This window comes from Emydura macquarii, unplaced genomic scaffold (assembly GCF_026122565.2).
Source record: "Emydura macquarii macquarii isolate MOO-44397 ecotype Brisbane River unplaced genomic scaffold, CSIRO-AGI_Emac_v2 contig_201, whole genome shotgun sequence".
Taxonomy (NCBI): Eukaryota; Metazoa; Chordata; order Testudines; family Chelidae; genus Emydura; species Emydura macquarii.
Genome location: NW_027130338.1, coordinates 1,363,085 through 1,386,500, shown reverse-complemented (window position 1 = coordinate 1,386,500; position 23,416 = coordinate 1,363,085). Strand labels below are relative to the sequence as shown.

The 23,416-nt window shown below is 48.2% G+C and overlaps 2 protein-coding genes across 6 annotated transcripts in view; one reads left to right on the top strand and one right to left on the bottom strand.

The window, feature by feature from the left end:
* Positions 1–1,046, top strand: part of VDAC3 (voltage dependent anion channel 3) — a 26,781-nt gene extending 25,735 nt beyond the window's left edge. For all 5 annotated transcript variants that reach the window (XM_067545614.1, XM_067545622.1, XM_067545630.1 and 2 more), the window contains 2 exons: positions 89–146; positions 857–1,046. In XM_067545614.1, the coding sequence (XP_067401715.1) occupies positions 89–146; positions 857–948 (150 nt within the window). In that variant the 3' untranslated portion in view covers positions 949–1,046. The remainder of the gene's footprint in view (positions 1–88; positions 147–856) is intronic.
* Positions 876–23,416, bottom strand: IKBKB (inhibitor of nuclear factor kappa B kinase subunit beta). The gene is made up of 21 exons (XM_067545591.1): positions 23,136–23,416; positions 22,626–22,720; positions 19,834–19,951; positions 19,017–19,086; positions 14,700–14,788; positions 13,385–13,474; positions 12,845–12,969; positions 11,073–11,180; positions 10,628–10,757; positions 8,985–9,179; positions 8,605–8,719; positions 8,076–8,199; positions 7,555–7,706; positions 7,370–7,431; positions 5,800–5,909; positions 5,520–5,569; positions 5,202–5,301; positions 4,767–4,914; positions 3,947–4,074; positions 2,728–2,818; positions 876–2,283 (listed from the first exon to the last, which is right to left on the bottom strand). The coding sequence occupies exons 1-21, from the start codon at positions 23,235–23,237 to the stop codon at positions 2,215–2,217; spliced, it is 2,271 nt and encodes a 756-aa protein (XP_067401692.1). The 5' UTR covers positions 23,238–23,416; the 3' UTR covers positions 876–2,214.

The following is a 23,416-nucleotide window of genomic DNA, read 5'->3' as shown; positions in this document are numbered from 1 at the left end:
GTGGAAAAGTTATTGTGCCTGGATGTCTATAGAAGTGGGTGAGATGCTATTGTGTTGACTTGTGCTGTTATTCTCTCTCCCCCTCTAGGCTAAAGTGAATAATGCCAGCCTGATTGGAATTGGTTACACTCAGACCCTGCGACCTGGTATGTAAGCCCTGACAAACTGTTAAAGGGAATCATTCTACTGGGCTTAATAAAAAAGCCTTTTAACCTGAACTCGTACAGAAGGGTGGCTATGAAAGTAGAATGCATTTAGAAAACAGAGGCATTAGAAAGAATAATTCCATTAAGACTTCACCTTTGCAGACCTACATGAATCACTTGGCTTTGTGGGTGTATGAGATAGTTATTACATAGACAGCTGGTGTCTAAAATAAAACTACTCATTTCATCTAAGTCCCTGCCCAAGTCAACAGCTGATGACTGAGGTACAGTAGAACCTCAGAGTTATGAAGGGACCAGTCAACCACACCGCATTTGGAACCAGAAGCAAACAATCAGGTACCCACCTAGAGAGAGAAAGCAAATACAGTACAGTACTGTTAAACCTAAACATCTTTAAAAGGGGGAGAGGAGGGGAGACAGCATTTTTCTTCTGTATAGAAGCTTTTCAAAGCTGTATTAAGTTAAAGTTCAGTTGTAAAGTTTTGAACCAACAACCATAACGTGTTGTTCAGAGTTACAAGTAACGCCCCTTGCAGCAGTGTGTGTAACTGAGGTTCTACTGTATGTGCGCCACAACTGCATTATGATCGGTTACTATATACCCAAATTCCTTCAGCTATACCACAAATAAGTGCTACCAACTGCATTTTATGTGAGCATTAGTATCAAAGCTTGTTTACTTTTTGCAGGTGTGAAGCTGACTCTCTCAGGCTTGGTTGATGGCAAGAACTTCAGTGCTGGCGGTCACAAGGTTGGGCTGGGATTTGAGCTGGAAGCTTAATGCAGTTTTAAGTGGGACAGCAGATCTGTTCCAGGAGATGAAGGAAAAAAAATAACCCAACATGTTTTGGCCTTAAAATTCTTCTGAGAAATTTCAAAGTGTGATCTTTTTATTTTTCCAAAGAATTGCTGTAACACACCCCGGCCCCCCGAAAACTATCTATAGGATGCAAACCCATGGTAAAGGGAGACACTTAAAGGCATGCACAGAAGTTTTGAAGATGTTGCCACATTTCACTTCAGTTCCTCCGTGTTGTTTTAAATGTGTTCCTTAAAGGCAGCATAGCATCTCCTTACAAGTGAAAAACCCCAACCCTCCCAGTTAGCACCTCACATCCTGCATGTCCTACACTTTATCACCTTTTATGAAATTGGTCTTGGTGCAGTAGTAAAAGCTTTGGTTTTGCATCAAAGTGAAATAAATCAATCACATTTGGAACATATCCCTTCTGTGTGTTCCAGTTGCTGCTTCAGTACCATGTTTCAAGTTTTCCTTAGCTTTGGCAGGAACTATTTAAAACTCTGTTCAAAAACTCAACGAAAGCAGAGAGGTGGTCTGTCAGGGACAACCACAATCCCTGCAGCAGCCAAGATGAATCAGTACTGTGTAGCTTACCAGGGTTTTAGTTGTACACCAGGTGATTGGCCCATGGAAGGAACAGTGCCCCTCTTTCAAACTTAACCCGATAGTTGTAGAGTGAAAACTTCTCCTTTAAAATTTTATTTAACAGAGCAAACCAAAAGTTTACATATTTCAGGTAGTTCGTTCCCATACAGGAAACAAGTCTTAGGTAAGTACAGACTACACTTGAGAAAGTGCAAATCACCAGAGATAGCAAAATCAGTTATTTTTCATAAGGATCAGGAAAAGGACTTCAGACAAGATTACTTGTGGACTCTGAACACTCTCCAGTAAAGAGCTGATTTCCAGCAAGGGAATAGTAGCAAGGCAGGTGGATTAAGCAGCTGGAGGGGAGTGGTGGAAGATGGGATCAGACATGGGGAATATGAAAGTACCCTCACTAACCCTATAAAACAGCAGGTAAGAAATTTCTCATCAATTTCACACACCCTTGCTGTACAGTGGTGGTGAAAAAAAAGTTTTCTGTCTGTTAAAAGTAGGCTTTTTAAAGTAGGAATATGTCTCACTAGCCACCAGGGGGCAGTACACCTAGGCACCTGGGCTCATTTTTCTGTGCATCAGCCTGCCATGCTCAACCTCCTCATGTCAAGTGTAAGCTGGCTTGCGCGGTGACTGCAGTGATCTTTACATCTGGGTCTGTTGTGGGTTCTTTCTTTCTTCTCCTGGAAGTTGCAACCAGTTCCAATCCAGAAACTAGAAATGAAACCACAGAACAACTCATTAGTTGGTATGCCACCTTCCCACCCCAAAAGCTGAACTACTGGATTTTCTTACAGCGAAGGTTACAATATAAGCACATCCTTTTGGGCATTTAAAATATGACAAAAACCAGCTCAGGCAAGGCCTGCGGGAATTTCAGGATAAGGTGGGTAGGACTTCCGCTTGCTGATTTAAACAATACACAAATTCTTTCATCTCAAGTATTGTTGACAATTACAAGAGACTTCTAGAAATGTTTATTTCAGTATCCCCATTTTGTTCAGGGAAGGAGATGTCTCTGCCATTTTACTCATTAGTACAGGGAAGGTGTTAGATATGTATTCAAAACTTCTTATAGCCCCTCCGCTTCCACAGTTTCTCTTGGCGGAAGCACCTCTCCAAAGTATGCTTATAGTTTAAAAGGAGAGAAGTTGTTACCATAAAGCTCTGGTCCTGATCCTTCATTGTGTCGTGCATCACATTTTCTAACTGGCTGCAGAGATTTTGTGATTCCATCAATAGCTCGTCACTGAAAATGATAAAGTTATTGCACAAATGATCAGCCATTGAACCAGGAAGTCTCTTCAGTGCTGGAGCTGCATCCTGCCGTGCAGCTACCTTTCCCAACCTTGCATGGCACCTGTATGCCAGTGACATTTGTTGCTGGCCCAACTACCTAAGATTAAACTGTAATAGCGAAGATTTGTTGTTTTACCAAAATGTCATCCTTTGCCTGCTACCACTGGCCCAGTTACATCAAGTGAAGCATGGCTAGTGTAAGTCAGGGTACCTTATGATTTACTGATAACATGACCTAGGAAAGTGCATTCAAAATGGCATTAAGCTTTACTGCCCAGACCTACAACACGTGGCAATGTGAGTGGAAGTGGTACAAGAGTCCAGCAATCCCAGACTAGAAAGTCACCCTCTGGGCAAAATAAGCCTGGCTCTGAATTAAAGGAATCAAACTTTTACATTTTTAGTTAACCAATAAGGAATTGGTTCCTTTTACTCCTTTAAACCAGACAGAATATTGTCTAGATTTTAGGACTTACCTTTAGCACATGATTTGTGGGTCAATGTGCAAATTCCCACTGACATTATGCATTAAAGTGACCCTTTTTCAAGTCTACCCCTGCCGATTTGTGGTTTCACAGTGAAATTTTAGTATCTAAGTCCCCCTTCCTCCTGTTCCTGAGACAGACAATCACAGCCCCCACAGGGGAACTGATACAAAGCCTACATCTACACTGGAGCTAGAAAATGTAAAATTCCAGCTCAAGGAGATGTGCTAGTCCTAAAACAAGATAGCTAGTTCAAGATACAAGCATAGGTGCAGCCACACAAGCAGCAAGAGATATATGCACACACACCTAGTGTTTGAGACAGATCATACACTGAGCAGCTAGCTCTTCAAACCACTGCGCTGCCCTAGCTACACTTCTATTTTAATGCCCTAGCTCTGATGTCTCATTGAGCTGGAACTTATACCTTTCAGTTCTAGTATAGACATGCCCAAAGTAATCTTAAAAACGCCCATGAATTAACAGTGTTAGTTTGCTATTAGTTGTAACCATAAACAAGCACTGTATGACAACCCGAGAGTGTCCCTTTAACATATGCAAGGAGGTAACTCCCTCATTACTTTTCACTTTACCTTTTCTTGATAGATTCTGGTAAATGGTAAGTTACAGCAGGGACTTCTGACAGCAGCTGACCTGGGTTACTGAGCCGTGATGCATTCATACTCTCTGGGCTGCCACTGACAGGACCCCGCACCTTACTCTGAAGTGAGAAGGCAGATTCAGATTGCTACATGCACTTTATTTCTATGTAAACTTATTTCCAGGAGCAACTGCTGCCATTTCTCTTTCAAATATTAATGGCAGGTGAAGACTTGAAGTTTTATTTAATCCTAACTTAGGTTCAGATTTTTAAACCAAATTCAACACAGGGAGGTAATGACATCAAGTTTTCACCATATGTTCTTCAGTCAAAAGAGAGGTGATCACAAGCCTCTGTACAATGTCTGCAGCATTTTTCTGGTTGCTGCCTTGTGTCCTATACAGAAGTTTTCGTACAACCCTAGGTAGCTGGTCACCCCACTGGAGCTGCAGGTTACTGAAGTGCAATTCTTTTATCTTCCCCCAGAGTTCAACAAAAACATACATCCTTGATTGTATTATGTCCTTTATAGTGATTAAAAAGGACTGCGCCCATCTTAATATATAAGTGCCCTGGAGAAGAACATAACTGTTCAGAATGTTGGGGCAGGAGGGGGGGGGACAAGGTTTCTACTTTTGAACTCCCGACGCAGGTGATGAAAGACTTGTAGCCCACAGCGTTTCAAAGAATAGGTTCTAAAGCCAGTGCAGGCTCTTGGATGAAGAACTGCTGCTACATTCAAGTTTCTATGCCAATCAAGAAAAAAAATCTGGTTTAACAGAACAGGCCCCATTAACTTCTGTTCCACTCACACAAGCAATTTTCAGCAGGTTCCATAATTCTTTCTGTCGTTTTTCCTGAAGCCTGACAACTGTATTCTCATCTTCATTCATCAGGCTCATCACCTCCTCCACTCTGGGGAACAATTCCAGTGCCTTCTGCTTGCAAATTACTGTTTTACTGTAAAGAACAATAATCAGGTCAGATGAGCAACTGCAGCAGCAAGCTTAGAGGTGACAGGAAAAATCCTATCTTGAAGCTGATTGCACTGGGTGCCAGTTAGAAACGCCATCAGCTCCAGCTGTAACTCCTGGTAATTGTGGAAGAATGTGATTCTCGATCTGTGAAGCTGTCTGAATGCATCTTACTGATTCAGATTAATACAGCCCTTCGTACTAGGAGTAACAAAGAGGGCTGCCCACATATTTCTTGTCTATCTTCCATGGAATGCATGTTCTGGGACTCACCTGAGCTGGCCATAAATTAGACGGACTGTCTTTTCAAATGTCTGGATTGCCTGCAGGAGCAGTCGCACTATTTCTTGGCTGTCACCACTGGTCCTCTGGTCTAGAGAGATGGACAAAGGCCAGAAACAGTGATGGGCAGAGTGAGCTCACTAGAAAGACTTTGAAGAGCCACCCCTTTCCCAAACACTGATGGAAGAGAGAGACCAGATGTTGTTGTAGTGTGGACTACAGGCCATGGAGAATTCAGGCCGTTTATTGCTCTTTCTGGTTAGAGAGTCACACACAGCAACAAGACAGCAGCAGCTACAGGCTCTTTACCTCTTGGCTTCTCCCTCAGTCGCCGGTAAAGTTCCCTGGCTTGTTCTTCCCTACAAAATAAAAGGCACAACACAAGTGTTTCTCTGGAACCTAAATTGTAACTGGCCCCTTCAAGGACTCTCAAAAACCCTTTGCATACTAAACTATGCTGCCACCAGACCAATGGGCCATGGCAGCAGAGCACTGCTGGCTTTTCAGGCAAGTCAGAAAGACATTCCCTTTGTTAGGCTCTGCCAAGCCAGGCTGTGTTTGTGCTGGAGAGCAGAGGGTTCCAACTCACAAATCTTCCAGGGTGCCCCCCTGCTTCCGCCCTAGCGGGCTTCTCTGCAGGTCCACAATGTCTGCCTGCAGGGCCATCATCATCTTCACCAGCTGATCCACATCCTCCTCCTGAGAAGAGGGACATCAGTTAATAACCACGCCCCAGGATCCAGGCCAGCCAGGGGGGGAGGGACTGGCTTGAACAGACAGGAATTGCTGTCCTGTTTCATCCACAATCCTACGGCCTCGGACCAGCCAGAGGTAGAGTAGGGCCTTGTGCAAAGACTGATGGGATATTTCCCTTCAATACCGGTACAGTAGAACCTCCGCATTATGAATGCCTAGGGATGGAGATCTGAAATGTTCCTACTCTGAGCAAAATGTTTCTTTCCAAAGTTTACATCTAAGCATTGACTGAAGACAGCACTGAAACTTTACTATGCAGAAGATAACTGCTGCTTTGAACCATCTTAATTTAACCGAAACAAGCAGTTTCTCTACCTCGTCAACATTTTTTTTAAATGTTCTTTTTAAGCAAGTTTACGTTTAACACAGTACTGTACTGTATTTGCTTTTCTGTGTCGCTGCGGCTGCCTGACTGCGCACTTCCATTTCCAAGTGAGGTGTACAGGTGACTGGTTAGTTCGTAACTCTCATGTTCATGACTCTGAGGTTCTACTGCAGACTGAAGTGGTCCTCTCAAATGAGCCCCTTCCTATGACCCTGCTGCTTTCAGGGCCACAGCGCCGCTTGTGGTGAAGAGAAACTGTCCACATTCGAAGGTGAACCTTCAGCTAGGAACAATTTCCCTTACCTGCTGCTCCAAAGGACTACTGTAATTCTCACCTTGAGACCACTAACACCCTTAGCCTTGCCTTCAGATATCAGCATCCCACTAGTCAGACCCGTGTCCACCCTGAACTGGACTTAGCTTGTGATATACTCATGCCAGGAAACAGTACCAGTGACCCGCCTCTTAGGCAAGAACATTCTGCCCCTCTCCATTCTGGAGGTAGATGGTGTGTGGGCAGGTACGAGGATACTGAGCATGGAAATCACCTTTCAGGAGGCTTCTGCTCAGAGAGTCAACACAGCTATCGAGGTCCAACATGCTGTATTTCAGATGCCATCTCAAGTTAACCCATCCCTCACTCCCAGTATTTTGGACAGGTAAGTAGCACACACTGAGCAGATGGGAAAGAATCCCCACTTTTAGAAGCTGGTATTAATACTTCCCTTTCCTACAGTCTCTCTGAGCACTGCCAGCCTCCTTCTCATTACACCAGTGACAGCCCTGTTCACAACAGGACTCTTGCTTTTGTCGATAACTGAGCCCATTACAAGCATCTCTCAGTTTAGCCATGGGGAATCCCCTCCTTAGAGTCGCCTCCACGTCTCTCTTCCCTAACCCTTCCGAATACAGAAAGGGCTGAACAGGCCAGGGGCAAGGAAAGACTGGTGCAACCCCAAACAAGGGAAGGAAGCTTGGTGTATCAGGCCAGTCCATCCCTGTAGTGGAGGACAGAAACACTCAGGCAGGGCGGGAGCAGACAGACTCCTCTTCCGGGCAAGCACATCTAGAGACATACCCGTCCGCAAAGCTCCACAGCCTGCTCCATTTCCCTCCAGGCAAACAACAGCTTCTCAGAGGCTACAAAGAGAAGGAAGAAACAAGTCCATTACTCTACACTGCATATGTGGAAAGGAAGCTACCCTGCCAGGATTGGGGGAGTGAAGGTAGGACTCCCCTGCATGTCACAGAGGCTGCACTCACTGATTCCAAATTCGATCTGCTCACTGTACTTCTCCAGGTCAATCTGGATGCTGGTTTTAAAGAAATCCAGCTTTGCCTTCAGTTGTTGGGACAGGGAGGCCATAGAATTCTTCATCTTGGAGAGATTGCTATTATAACGCAGCAGATTCATCCTGTGGAGAAAGTGAGAAGGATCATGTGGCTCTAACCCCACAGGGGCCTGCTGTGTCCCAGCTGATCCCACACGGCTTTTAGAGGCACTCAGAATTCTCCAGTCAACCCGCCATCAGCCCACACTTCCCTGCGCAACGAAGACAAAGGAACGGGGCTGAGTGTACCTGAGATGGCACAAAAACCACAGGGTTAAAAGCCAGAGCTCAGCTCTCCATTAACTGAAAATCATTCCACCTCTAACAGAACCTCCCCCGCCCAGACGGTCTCTCACTCCTGCCCCACTGCAGGGCAGGTTTCTTTTCCCGTTGTCTCCCTCTACTCAGGACGCCTAGGTAAATCTAAATATGCCAGAAGGAACCCCACTGTACATGGCTGCTCGCTGCCCCTGCTGAAGCAGGTTACAGTCCTCCTTCAGAGTCCGGATCGTGTGCCAGACCTGACCCCACACCTTCCGCAGCTGGCAGAAGGACAGGTTCTTCTTTGGATCCTGAACTGGAAACACAAAGAGTGTAGGCTGTTAAAAGAAAGCTTTACAGAGCAGTGCTGCAGGGTAGAAGCTGGCTCCCAGCCCCAATCTGAGATAGGCTGCTGCCTCCTCTTGAAAATACCCAGCCAAGTCTCTGTGCACATCACAGGCCCAGCTCGCCAGGGCACCAGAGAGGCTATTTCACTACAACTGGCCACAGTCTGAGTCTAACTCAGCAGATCATGACAGATTCTTCTCTACCCTCAGGTAGATCCCACCTCAGAGGTTGAATGCTGTGACAATCTGCTTCACTGCCCACTCCACTCCCAAGAGCAGAAGGCTGCCCCCTAACTCTGTTTGCATATGTTACAGCCCACATATACAGCTGATTCCCCCCCTGGAAATAACCCATGCCCAGGGGAAGTCCTTACGGATGCAATCAACGCTTTCTGGATGAGGCCGCGGGAAGATCTGCCTCTCATACGCAACTTTACGGTTGTCAAAGAGGAAGAGGAGGTCTGTATCCGTGGCTGTGGCATCATTCCCCTGCAGAAATGAGATCCCGCTCAGTTCTCTGATACAGCAGTGCCTTAAATGGGCCCTCCACTGAAATAACCCAGAGCCAGCTGGTTTACCATGGCCCAGGATAGTGCAAGCAGCAGGAGGGAGGGCTGCTCTGCCTCCGTTAAAAGAAGGGTGGGGTAGAGGGCGTGCGAGGATGGGGTGGGTGCTCAGCGTACAAGTGCCAGCAGGTGCAGGCTCGGTTAGCAGTCCGGAAGGGACTCCGTTCAGGTTTCAGCCCCAGACTCACCTTGCTGTCAGCCATACACTGAATAGCCAGTTTCTGAGGGTACAGTGCAAGCCCCGCTTCTTGCAACAGCTCCTGCTCCTGCTCCGGAATACCAGTATCTGACTGAATCCTGGCCTTCACAGCCTGCAAAGTTTCCTCTTCGGTCACAGAGTAGATGTGCAGAGTGCCCGTAACCATGTTTAGGATGCGAACCAGCTGCAAGAAGAGCAGGATATGGAGCTCATGGCTAAGCAGAGATGCCAGGACTCAGACCTGGTGATGGAGAAGGAAACTAGAAGCACCTGTGAGGTTCATGGGGCCACCTCAGGACTGCTTAGCAACACCATGCCAAGGCCTTTGTCCTGCATCAGACAGAAGGGAGGCCAAGTGACACAGAAAACAGGACCAGCAACTCCCCGCTTCCCTCTGCCAGCGTGTGATGCTCCATGGAATACCAAACAGGAAAAGGCCTGCGTCAGTCAATGCTTCTCCTCAGATGGCCAGGAAGGGAGCCCATGTCTTAGATGTCTCCTTGCCACACGCCAAACACACCCCATCCCACATACACCATCACTAATTCCTCCTGAATAGTTTCCCCAAGAACTTTTCCTTTGATTGTTACCAAGTGACTATTTTTCAGCCTCCAGTAAATCTAGGTCACCTCACAGCTTCAAAAAAAGCAGACTTTAACGAACTCAGAACTGGTAAGGCAGGTCTATGGGAAGAAAATCTAAGGGATAAACGAGTTCAGGAGAACTGACATTTCTCAAGGAGACACTATTAAATGCTCAACTTCCAACTACTGATATTATGGCTCCTTCAGGAGCTCTTGAATGACCTGAAATAGAAAAGGAATAGTACAGGAAAGTGGAAGCATGGACAAATTGCTAACCAGGAGTACAAAACAACAGCACAAGCACGCAGGAACACAATCAGAGTCACACCTACCTTAGAAGCAAGAGAAAGATGAAAAGGTGTAGGTTTCTCTATTTAGTGGGGTTGGAAAGCGAATACTGATGACAAGGCGACTGAGGTGTATAATGCCTATTTTACTTCAGTCTTCACATAAACCGTTAATGGTGACCAGCTACTCAACACAATGAATATTAAACACGTCAGGGATGGTCTAGGTTTATTTGGTCCTGCCTAGCTCCCAGGGCTGGATTTGATGACTTTTTGGAGTCGAGTCCTTTTCAGTCCTACATTTCTGCAATTCTCAAGTCATCAGAAAGAGCGAACTCTAGTGTCATTCTGCGGCTTGGCAGTCTGCAGCCCCCAGGCTGAGTAAACGGTCCACACTATCCACACAACACAGGCCAATTCAGCACAGAAGGAACTCCCCAGTTTAGGGCATGTCCTTCTTTGTGCCGCTGGACAGCTTTGCATCTCCACTCCCCACTGACCAGCTATGGACTGGAGGGTAACAATACTAACCTCCTCTGTAAAGTGCTTTCAGATCTACTATGGAAGAGCACTGGGTCAGAGTTAAGTGGGATGATTTTTATTCTTTAGTACCGGACTGTAACAAGAAACTCCCCCATCTTAACCACGTTTCCTCACATCCTCACCTGGCCCCATGACTTAGGTGTCTCTTCTCATTAGCTAACACAAGCTGCGCTCTCTGGAAATTGGTCTGTGCATGGAAATCCAGGCCCAAGACTCACCTTTAGGTTCAGTATATCATCCAATGCCTTGAAACAGCCATTGGGTCCATAGACAGGGTCTGTTCCCCTCTGCCGCGGGTGCCACATCAACATGAGCTGCAGCCATTTCTCCAGCCGCCCAGCCAGAATGCTAACGGGCAGAAACAAGAACCAGAGGAAGAAGCGTTTCAGGTGACCACACTAGTTGGCAGCGACAGAAAAGATCCAAAGCTCAGACCTTTCTCTGGTCTCTACTGAAGAAATTAGGGGGAAGGGGTATGGAACCAACTATAGCAAGCTAACAGGATCCTCCTGTTTTCATCTACGGAAACCTCAACCAGATGATACCATGTGCATTAGGCACTCAACTTTTCAACAGGGTAACAGAAACCAATAGACCCCTCCTACTCACAGGAGGAAATAGCCAGTTTATCCCCTTGGGATGCATTTGGGTGGTACTCCTCACCTGTTTAGATTGTTTGGATACGGTAAACTGCTAGAGAACTTCACTTCTCCAGCCAAGTCTTCATAGACAACAATATCCAACTCGCTCTTCTGTCGGACCTTTGTGTGCCTAAAGAGTTCAAGCAGGGATGGTGACACAGTAAAGAAGATCCCTCTGCATGATCACAACCATACCTCACCTTTCTCAGGGGACACATTAGCCCCCTTTAGGCTGTTTCACAACACAGAGAGACAGCACTAACTTTATCCGCCCCAGATATCTTATTCAGACATTTGCAACTCCCTTGCAAAACATCCTCAGACTTGCATTTAAACTGACAGCAGATATACAGATGCTGCTCCAGGTTCATTCGGTTTGCTCCAAAAGTGTCAATCCAACTGGTCCCACAGAGAACCCCGTCTGTCTGAGACTGGCAGCCAACTCGACACCCGCCAGTGAAGGATCAACTCTCCCAACCCAATTGAGGGGTGAGGAACAAATTCCACCAGCCCCAGGAACCACACAAGCTCATACACTCAGACTTTAAGGTCAAAAGGCACCAAGATGATCATCTAGTCTGACCTCCTGCACAAAGCAGGCCACAGAACCTCACCCACCCACTCCTGTAACAGACCCCCTAACCTAAGACTGAGTTAGTGAACTCCTCAAATCATGGTTTAAAGACTTCAAGGTGCAGAGAATCCACCAGTAAGTGACCCGTGCCCCAGGCTGCAGAGGAAGGCAAAAAAAACCCAGGGTCTCTGCCAATCTGCCCTGGGGGAAAATTCCTTCCCGACCCCAAATATGGCGATCAGCTAAACTCTGAGCATGTGGGCAGGAGTCACCAGCCAGACACACAGAAAGAATTCTGTGTAGTAACTCAGAACCCACGCATCTAACACCCCATCACAGGCCATTGGCATATTTACTGCTAGTAGTCAAAGCTGAGTTAATTGCCAAGTTAGGTTGTCCCATCATACCATTCCCCTCCATAAACTATTCAAGTTTGGCTTCTACCTCGGATGTGGTAATTTCTACCTCCATATCCTCATTCCTGTTCACCCCCCTGCCACTATCCCTAAGCTCTTCATTAGCCTCATTAAAAACTGAGACAAAGGATTTGTTTAGATATTGGGCCACGCCTAGATTATCCTTAACCTCCTCCCATCCTCAGTGCTTAGCCGTCCCACGTCGTCTTTGCTTGTTTGCTTCCTGTTTATATGGCTACAGAACCTTTTACTCGTGCTTTTAATTCCCTTTGCAAAGTCCAAATTCTACTTGCCTTCTGGCGTTTCTCACTTTATCCCTACATGTTCTGACCTCCAAGAGATCGCTTTCCTCGCTGATGCCTCCCACCTTCCACTCTTTGTAGGCTTTCTGCTTTCTCTGAAGCACCTGTCTGAGATGCTTGCTCATCCAGCTTGGTCTACAACTTTTGTCTATCAATTTTTTCTCCTTCCTTGGGATGCAGGCTTCAGACAGTTCCTGCAACTTTGACTTGAAGTAATTCCAAGCCTCCTCCACCTTTATATCGATGAGTTCTTCAGTCCAGTCCACTTCCCTAACTAATTCCCTTAATTTTTAAAGTTAGCCCTTAACTGCATGGCAGTCAAGTGCTTGAAGCCAGGAAGGCTCCCTCAATGCCTCACTTCAAATCCCTAGCAGGGCCTGAAACAAAGAAAGATGACATCTAAAACGGAGAGCCCTTCTCCCCCAAACACCATGAACACAGGACAGTGGTTTGGGTGCCACAGAAAGACTTCCTGCTCCCTGTCTGACCCCAGGTTACTCACCACTGTACAGGCTGCCAGTTGGGCAGAAATGGTCTGAAGCCAGTTATGCATTCGAATGCCAGCGTGCCAAAGCTCCAGTAATCCACCGTCACTGTGTACTTCTGCTGTTCCAGCAGCTCCGGGGCCTGCGGGAGCCAACACAGATTAACCATTAAGCCACTTTTCTATCAGAACCTCAGCTGCACCTGCCTCCTAGGATGTTTGTTCCTGTTTGTGCAGCACTGTGGAGAGATCATGCTAAGTGTTTTGTCACTCAGGAACCGCACTGGCCCCTCTGAACCAGCCCTAGGGGTTAATGACTCATGCCCTCTCTGCAGCAGAAAGTGAGCAATGAAAGGTAGAAATCCAAAATGTTGGCAAAGAACAACAATACAGCCTGTTCTTCTGCTGCAGCTGTGTATCCCAGACACATCCACACCTGCGTGGCTGGGACTTCTCTACCACCCCCACAGGCAGATCACACGGCCTACTGCCTCCTGCCGCTCTGCCCCACAGACCTTGCTGGTCACAGTGACAGTAAGAACTCAACCCACTCCTTACCAGGTACTGCAGTGTCCCGACGAAGGAGGTGCACAGACTGCCCTGGTCCAGCTCCTTGGCATAGCCCAAGTCAATGATCTTGTGTATTAACTGAGAGACAGAGGGCAGGGAGTCAGAGGACTGACAAAACATTTTGCAACGAGGGCCTGCACTTCTGCAGAGAGAAGAGATGATTTCAGCACTCAGAAGTGCTCAGAGGGCGGGCAGGAGGCACCAAGGTAGTGCTGGGCTCTCACAGCATCACAAGAACAAAGCCGCTGATAAAGCGGCTCCTCTGGCTCACTGTGAGCCTGAGATGCAAGGAGCTGGAGACATGACTGCTGCCTTACGACAGAGCCCTGTCTACATGGAGGGAGCTTCCCAGAAGGGGATCACTCTGCCCTTTGAATGGAAGCTTATTTCCATTTCCTGAGGAGATGTTCATGGTCCTTGAGGAGAAGAGAGAAGGATGGCCAGATCCGTGCCTCTGCTGGCACAAAGCAGCCATAGACATCAAGTGGGGGAATCGTCACCTTACAAGAGCTCCTGTGCTGGACCCCTGCTACTTCTCCCCCTCACCTTCATGTAGCGGGCATGAACGGGGAGGAGCGGGCATGGCCATAACTCTCTCTGGTTACTCGTGTATGTTATGAACCAACCCGGCCCCAGCATCAGGGAAACAGAGATGGCTTAATGCTGCCTTAGAACCACCATGTGCGGTGTGCGGACTGGGACAGGGTGCTCCAAAATAGTCATGCTTTGACTGGCAGTCTGCCTGAGTACAGTACAACGGCTCAGCCACCATCTCATGACACAGCCTAGAACAGGCACTGAGTGTCTGAGGCTTCCTTGGCAGTTGCTTCTGCATCACAGCGACGCATCAGAGAGGCAAAGATACCAGGTGGTCTGAGCTTGATCTGTAAGCCAGGAACCTCCTCCCCCCAAGCCAATTTCCACACAAATCTGACACCTATTACCACTTGGCAAAGTCACTTCCTCTCTGCCTCAGTTCCCAGTCTGTGAAAAGGGGGTGGGGATGGAGGGAGAAGGATACAACTCATGGCACACGGATGCTCAGCGAAATCATTAAATTAGCAGTTGGTATAAAGACCAAGAATTACAGGATGAACCCGCCTTTCCCCACCACTTCTCCGACAGCATCATGCTCAGACACCCTCACTGGGCTAGTTATTACTTTAGCTTGTGAGGTCTCTTGGAGAAGGATCAGCTTTGCAATGTCAGCCCCTAGTCACTCACTCTGTCTCACACCCTTGTGCTCCCTCCCTTACCGACAGCAAGTGGAATGTATTGCCAGTGTCATCTGGATCCTGCTCACCCTTTGTTCTCCTTGCTGTAGGACGATGTTCTCGGGTTTCAGGTCTCTGTGGATGATCCTGTTCTCATGAAGGTACCTGAGAGCAGAGGCTGAGACACAGAGAGCCAGCTGTTACTCATCACACCTAACATCTCCCAGCTTTACTCCAAAAGGTCTAAGCCTGCAGGCTCTAACAAGCAAGCCTGGCAAAGAGGGGGGAGGAGAGTCCAGTGCGGGAGGCCAGGATGGAAGAGGAACACAGTGAGGGAGGGGTAGGGGATCCATTACAGTGAGAAGGTTTGGCCTGGAAGCCACTGGCAATATACTGTCCCTTGAAGTACCAAGGGCAGCGGCTGGTGCAACTCTTCCAGGATATGGAAGCCAAGTTTCTTCTGTTGGCAGCTGCTCTCTCTGAAGTCATGAAAGTTCCATCACATCCAGTGAAAACCCTCCCTGATCCCTTTCCTAGCCCAACCTAGCTCCTCCTGGCGTCCCCCAGGAGACAGCTATCTGGGGGAGCTCCAGCTGCAGCCGGAGCAAATGAGGCAGCCAGGGGGAGGGAGGCTGTATGGGCCAAGCCCACCGCAGAGAGAGGAAGTGCTATGCCCAGCATTTCCCAGCCTCATCTGTCCTAACAGCACCAGTCACGAGCCAGTGGCCACCGTGCCAGACGGCTCGTTCTGCATTGCCCTGTCCTTTGACTGGCCGCAGGCCTCCCCACCAGGGAATACTTCTACCACACACAGCCGGCAGACATCTGCTCAGTCCTGCTCCCAGGCACCACGGCATGCTGGGGGATGGAGTCCTGGCGGGAGGGCCGATACACTCCACCTCTGCTGAGCCAACACCATCACCCCAGGGTATGGGGAGGTACCAAGAAGTCAAGCAGAGGCACCTCCTCCATTTTCTGTGTCAGGTGGAGAATTGCATCCAGTGCCTGCATTTTTCATGCTCAGCCACGCCAATCCCTGAGCAAAACCCGGCAGCCATGAGATGGGAACACAGCTCACGGCAGCTGTTTGCAACGAAGAGGCTGGCAAGAGTTCTGTAGCCTGCAGCTGCGCTTCCAAGCGCTGACTCAGGCCTGAGCCAAAGGGACTCGCTTCCCACTCCCCTCCACAACCCTCCTGAGTGCAAAGGAAAATCCAGTGCCCCCAGCCTCCCCAGGGCTCCGTCTGTCCAAACTAACCTCAGGGAGACAGCAACAACAAACCCCACTCCAGGGGCAACTAGCCCTTAGGGTGCCAACTAGCCCCCAGGCATGGCCAGCTCAGAGGGTTTCAGATGGGCCACTAGGAGGTTCTATGTCAGAAGAAGCATTTTTAGCTCACCAGGGTCAGGGCCCGGGATCATTAGACCCTGGGTTGCTCCCTCCACTATCTGTGCTCTCAGCATGACACCCCTGGCAATTGCCAGTCCTCTGCCTCTCCTTGGGCCAAGAATGAGCAAATGGGAGGCAAACAGAAGCTGTCACTGGGCCAGAGGTGCTCGGAGAGAGTGTCGGGCAGGCAGACGTTCTGTTCAGCTTTTGTGCCTCCAGGAAGAGCAGCTTGTTCCTCCTCTTGCTCAGTCACTGGCTGCATAGCAGCCCAACCGTCCTTCCTCTGAAATACACTGTACCTGCCCCACTGCAGCCAAGACCTGCACAAGACCCACCAACTATTCACTTCATGCCAACCATCCAAATCGAGCACCAGAGAGCTCTGGGGACAATGAAAGAAACGTCCTCATAAACACTGTTAGTTCGTAACTGACTCAGGGCTGCCACTAGGGCGTCAGCTAGTGCAGATCACACCGCTTGAGTCATCCCAAGAGTGAGCTAGCAAGAGCTACTGCAATGGCTTCCCATCTGCTCCCAGGTGCAAACCAAGGCCTCTGTTCTAATACAGAGAGTTCGACACGGGTGGGGGCCTGGCTGCCCTGGGGATGGCTCTTTCCCATGTTTCACCACAACAGCCGAGATCTCTGAGGTGCACAAGTCCAGGCTGCCTAAATACTCATGCTTGGGGATTGGAGGCTGGCTGTGCCGGGAGCATCATAAGTCACTTAGGGGGATAGATGCTCAGAGAAGCGGGACCTGTTCAAAGCAAACAGTCCACAATAAGCCCTATCATGTCTGTTTGCATTCCCATCTGTGTCCACTGCCCAGATGCTATGGTAGTGATGTAAGTCAATGCAGAGGTGAGGGGCCCACTCCCTAGCCTGGATGACGGATTTGCTGCTGGGAATCCCTATGAGGAACACAAGTTGGAAATCACTCATCCGGCCTGGCACCTCCCAGGAAATCCCTTGAGCAGGTTTCTCACTGGGAAAGGAAACACACTGCTTTCCAAGTCCCACTGTCAAAGAAACAAGTCAGAGGCCATTTCCCTTTTGGGGCCGCTTGGAAAGCAAGGCAGGAAGGAGGAGAATACTAGGAGGTACCTATCTAAAACAGGAGACATCCAGTGTCACAGACCTACTTCCCCCAGGTGGAAAGGATTAACGGAACTGAAATGGCTCCTTCCCAGATTGGGACAGCAGCAAACCCTGCTACCATGAAGTATCATTAGGCAGATCAATAAAGAATTTAAAGAGCAACTAGCAAAAGATACAAACTAACAGCAAATTCTTTTGTAAGTGTATCACAAGCAAGAGGCCTGCCAAACAGTCAGTGGGGCCACTAGATGATCAAGATACTACAGGAGCACCCAAGGAAGACAAGGCTGTTGCAGAGAAGCTAAATTAATTTTTTGCACGAGTCTTCACTGCAGAGAATGTGAGGGAGATCTCCACATGAGGGAGATTCCCACACCTGAGCCATTCTTTTTAGGCAATGAATCCAAGGAACTGTCCTATATAGAGGTGCCAATAGAGGAGGTTTTGGAACCAATTGATACATTAAACAGTAATAAGTCACCAGGACCAGATGGTGTTTACCCAACAGTTCTGAAGGAACTCAAAATATGAAATTGCAGAATTACTAACTGATATGTAACCTATTGCCTAAATCAAACTCTATACCAGATTCCTGGCAGATAGTTAATGAAATGATGACTTTAAAAAAAAGGCTCAAGAGGCGATCCTGGCAATTACAGGTGGGTAAGCATAACTTCAGTACCAGACAAATTAGTTAAAACTATAGTAAAGAACAGAAATATCAGACACACATAAAAGTAAGCCGTCATGGGATAAGAGGGAAGGTCCACTCATGGATGAGTAATTTGTTAAGAGACAGGAAACAAAGGGTAGGAATAAATTATCAAGATTTTTCCACAGTGAAGAGATGTAAATCGTGGGGTCCCACAAGGATCTGTGCTGGGAACATAATTTAAAAATGATCTGGAAAAAGGAGTCAACAGTGAAGTGGCCAAGTTTGCAGACAATACAAAATTATTCAAAATAGTTAAGTCCAAAACAAACTGCAAAGAGTTACACAAAGGAACCTCACAAAACTGGGTGACTGGACAACAAAATGGCAGATGAAATTCAGTGTTGATCAATGCAAAATCATGACATAGGTAGACATAATCCCAGCTATACTTACAAAGTGATGGGGGGTGTAAGTTAGCTGTTACCACTCAAGAAAGATCTTGGAGTCATTGTGGATAGTTCTTTGAAAACATCTGCTCAATGTGCAGCAGCAGTCAAAAAATAAACTAACAGAATATTAGGAACCATTAGGAAAGGGATAGATAAGACAGCAAATATCATACTACTATATAAAATCCCTGGTACACCTACACCTTGCAAACTACATGCAATTCTGGTCACTCCATCTCAAAAAAACAAAAAACCACAATTGAAAAAAGTACAGAGAAGAGCAACAAAAATGATTAAGGGCATGGAACAGCTTCCATATGAAGAGAGATTAAAAAGACTAGGACTGGTCGGCTTAGCAAAAAGATGACTCACAGGGGATATGATGGGGTCTATAACAATCATAAATGGTGTGGAGAAAGTGAATAGAGAAATGCAATTTACCCTTTCACATAACACATGAACCAGAGATCACCCAATGAAATTAATAGGTAGCAGGTTTAAAAACAAACAGAAGGAAGTACTTCTAATACACAGCCAACCGGTGGAACTCTATGCCAGGGGACATTGTGATGGCCAAAAGTCTAAATGAATTCAAAAAAGCATTTGATAAATTCATGGAGGAGAGGTCCACCAATGGCTATTAGTGAAGATGGTCAGAGATGCTACTGCCATTAGCCAGGACTAAACGGGATGATGGGTAACTAGTTAACTGCCCTGTTCTGTTCATTCCCGCTGAAGCACCAGGCACTGGCCACAGTTGGATAACAGGACACTGGGTTAGATGGACCCAATACGGCCATTCTTACGTTCACTTACCGATGTCAGAGAGCAGGATGAGAATGGCTCCCTCCCGTAAGCCACAGCAGTTCTCAAACTGGTTCAAGTACTGCAGAGGATCAAGAGAGAGTGTAAATAATTGCCTCTGTGCCCCAGTCTTGGGTTTTTGGCCCCAATCATGCAACTGCTTATGGAGGTGAGTAGTTCTGTAGAACTCAATATCATTACATCTGTAAGTGTCTGCAGGATCAGGTTCTTAAATAGTCTAACTAAAACTTCAAACACCATTCCCTTCTCCACAGATAAGGAAATTGCCATCATCTCCTCCTCCAGGAGGAAGAAACCCCCCCACAGCCTCCTCCTCTGCATCCAGCAGGACCAGTGTCCCTAGCTGCAGCCATGCGCTTTTAGCAGAAGTTAGAACAAGAACAAAAAACACAAGTTCTTCCTGCTGATAGACGGGAGCTTATCACTTCTGGGCAGGATGTTCACTCACTGGCCTGGTCCGCCCTGGGCCATGCTCACATCCTGTTCTCCATCTCTCACATCCCTTGCTCTCTACGTGTGCATCCCACAGACACACATTGCTCACTCCCCAATGGAAATGGAAAGTTTCTAATAAAAACCTCAGAAAGATTAACAATGCATCATGGATCAACCCTGCCCTTGCTGAGATGAGACACAAGCATGAACAGGTCAGGAGGATTAGGTGGCAGTAGCACGTGGCAGCAGCTGGAGATAGCCCAACAGAATCACCCACAATTGAGCCTCCTGAGAAGAAACCCTCCAATTCCCCCCTTGTCATTTCCCAATAGCTGTCTCTGGCCTGCCAGGATCATCAGCCTAACAGCCTCACCTTGCGAAGGTCTCCACCCTGGCAGTATTCCATGGCCAGCAGTGGCAAGTCAGTAGGTGTAAGGTTCTGCATCCCTTCAGGAACTTCACGGGCAGCCACCACATTGGGATGATTCAGTCTGAGGAAAGGAAATGAGGGAAGCGCATGAGATCACAAGAACCAAGTAATCTCAGCCTTCTCCCAGGGATAAGGTAAAGCGCCTGCATCCTGGAAAGCAATCATCCGAGCGAGAGCTTTACAGCCTCACATACAGGTAGGTATTCGGGAAGGTCCCAATGGCACATTAATTCTTCGGACACAGAACTAGCGCACTCCGAAAGCTTCTTTCACCTGCTCGACCCACCCCTTGCCAACTGGGACGGGGCTTTAGTCCTAACCCGTCCCCGAGCTGTCAGTTTCCTCATTCTCTCTATGAGCATCAAAACTAGGTCTGCCATGTGCTGCAAGAAACCTTGACAAGCAGCCTGACCCAGCCCGCTCCTAGCCCCCTGTGAAGTCAGGGCTACAGCCCATTGCAGCCTGTACAAAGTGGGTACCACCCATCTTGGTGTCTTTGGGACTGATTCAGCAGGGACACATATGGTGGGGTAAATTGGCCTGGAAACCAGGAACATGGCTATGTCATGTAACCTGTCCTGGTGGGATTTCCGTACATGTGCAGGACACTCACGGAAGACATCACAGGAACAACAACAAACAGAAAGGCACAAGGTGAAGCAGCTCCCTCACACACATCACCCCCAACCTCCTGGGGCCAAATGCAGCCCCAACCCTCCACACACTTTCATGGGTCTTGCATTCAGCAGCAGGGTCAGAGTTGATCTGGGTGCAAATCACAGATGATGGCCTCAGAAAAGGGTGTGAGCGACGTTCTTCCCCCCCCCGAAACGTGACCTACATTCCGCACACGGCTGAACTGGGCCCTCAGCTGGAAGCTGAAGTGTGTTCTAGGGAGAAGGACACAAGGAGTTTCCCTGTGTGACAAACCCTTCCACATGCGCTTCACACACACTAGCAGCAGCAGGTACTACATTACACATGCTCAAAGGCAGTGTTTTGAAACCGTTTGTCTTTGTGAGTCCCATTGTATTTAGATGGAACATATAAACACCTTTTAACTCTGCGCTCATAAAAGTATCAGTCTTAAACCAGGTCTGTTGTTCGGAGACCTCACAGCTGCTTCGTACCATGGCAAACAATATTAAACACCAGTTTAACCTTTTGTTTTGAAGGTTTAAAAAAGAAAGGAACACTTAAAGCATTTGAAATTTACAGTACTAAGTAAATCTGACAAAATGGGTTTCTGCCCACGAAAGCTTATGCCCAAATACATATGTTAGTCTTTAAAGTGCTACAGGACTCTCACAGGATGAAGCAAGGTTTTCATGTTAACTATATCCCTTGCTCTCATTGGCTGGGAAGAATTTCTAGAAGAAAAAAGTCTCTGATGATATTAAAGATGGTAATAACCATTCTTCTGGGAGAAAAGAAGTTAGTTGAGGTGGGCTGGAGCTGGCATTGCTGCTGTTATTGAAGTCTAATCCCATTTCCTAGAAGATCAAACAGAGCACACACACACACACACACAAAGAGAAAAGAACAGCAAAAATTGAACATGCAGCTTCTGTCTCTGGTGTTGACGTGCACTGGCAACCTCCCTGCTAGAGAAACATCAAGCACACAGTCTTATTAGCCACCCTGAGACCTGGAAAACTTGTACCAGCATCAGGCTTTTTATCCGTTGCTCTGAGTTTCATCTTCCTGGTCACAGGCTCATAGATTTGTTGCAAAACATACAGCCTTCTCCAGCTAAACCAGACTCTTAGAAAGAAAAAGGAGGGGGACAGAAGAGAGAGCAACTAACCTGGGGATGGAAAAGGACACATGGGAAGGCAGGAGGAAGAGAGAAAGGCTTACAGCCCAGGTGGTGTTTGGGATTCAGCCAAAACCAGTAGAGTTGCTGACATCACCTGGGCACCGTTCTCTGCCGTACTCTGATCAGCACATCTCTCAGGATCAGGATGACAAAGGACCAGGATCCCAGAGGGGGTGGCAGCTGAGATGGCCCAGCTTGCCCCAGCAGCTAGTTTTTGCCCCAAAGTCTTTCTTTAAGGATCCCGAAAAGGAATGACACGTGGACTAGCCCACTCATTATTTTGTCCAACCATTAGACCTAGTTGCCAACACATCAATTTCGGTTCACTGATTTTTGGTGTCCCAACATGGTATTGTTTACCATGCAAGATCTTAACATGGTCCTTAAATGATATTAGTAGACTGAATTAGTCCAAACAAAAAGCCTCTCTCCCTTTCAGACCTTTTCCCATCAACATTTGTTATTATAAGTTCTTGGGACCTTTTATAAGCTTTCGTTCACTTTTGTACAGCTGAGCTCACAATGAGGGTAAATTTGAAGGTCCAATTACCACAACAGTGCCCCAAACCAATAGCATGAGCACTTGTGTTTCCCCGCTGTCTCTGAAGAAGCAGTAGCAAATTACTAAACCTTATTTCCAGAGCTGTGCTGACATCACTGATGATGTCGGTGCACAAACACAGAAAGAAAGGCAGCTGCACTGATTCCTACCAAAAGAGCTTCCCCCAGGGAACAGTCAATGGAGAGGACATGTCAGGAAATAGAACTTACCTCCAAAGCGCTTGACAGTGGCCATTCCCTCCTTCCTTCCTTCCCCCCCTCCCCACCTCATGGATTCAGACTCTTCTAAAGACAGATCTAGTGCTCTCCGCTGCTGCACAGGACACCAAGGTGTAAGGGATCACACCATGCTCACCTTTTCATGATCTGTATTTCCAGACACCATCTCTCCCTGTTTCGGCAGCTTAGCTCCTGGCGACACTGCTTAATAGCAACCTGCTCCCCCGTTTCCTGCAGAGACGCAGAGAGTTAGGACAACGCCATGCTTGCACCAGGGAGCTGCGGGAGGAGCAGCAGAGGATGGGGCAGCGCAGTGATTCTACGGCCATTCTTGGGCAGTCACCGCAGCCTCTGAGCTCTCCTTGAAGGCCCTTCCCAGAGACAGAGCGTCACTTTGGGCACTAACTGTGCACCGGAAGGGAAGCCACTAGCTAGCCACTAGCCCCCAGCCACTAGCCACTAGCCCCTGGCCAGCCCCCAGCCCCCCAACACCAGAAATGCACCCGAATTTCGGGCTGCTGCTCGAAGCCTGCAGTGAGGCTGAACCCCGAGCAGCGTGAGTCGCCTCTTCCCATGCGGGGCGGGGCGGGGCGGGGCGGGGCGCGGGGCCCGAGCACGGCGCGGCCCGAGCACGGCGCGGCCCTACCTGGTTGTGCCAGCGCAGCACGTTGCCGAAGCCCCCCGTGCCCAGCCGCTCCTTCATCTCCCAGGGCCCGCAGCTCTGCATCTGCAGCGGCGGCCGGCTCATGGCTGCGGCCGGGCCCGGCTACCGGGTCACCGCCCCACCGCGGCCGGGCCGCCGCACGCCGAGCGAGCGCCTGAGCCGGGCGGCAGGAGCCGGGCCGCGGGCGGGGCGCGCCTGTGACGGGCCGGGCCGGTCCCGGCCTCGCTCGGCAGCCGGCGCAGGCGGAGGCTGGCGCGGTCCCG

Bases quoted from the DNA above. Each gene is read 5' to 3' on its own strand.
- IKBKB (XM_067545591.1), bottom strand. From the start codon at position 23,237: ATGAGCCGGCCGCCGCTGCAGATGCAGAGCTGCGGGCCCTGGGAGATG. The intron at 5,570-5,799 runs GTGAGTTGGAAC...TTTATTTTGTAG, and splicing joins GGGGGCACCCTGGAAGATTT to GGAAGAACAAGCCAGGGAAC. The intron at 4,075-4,766 runs GTGAGTGGAACA...TTCTCACTTCAG, and splicing joins ACCTGCTGAAAATTGCTTGT to AGTAAGGTGCGGGGTCCTGT.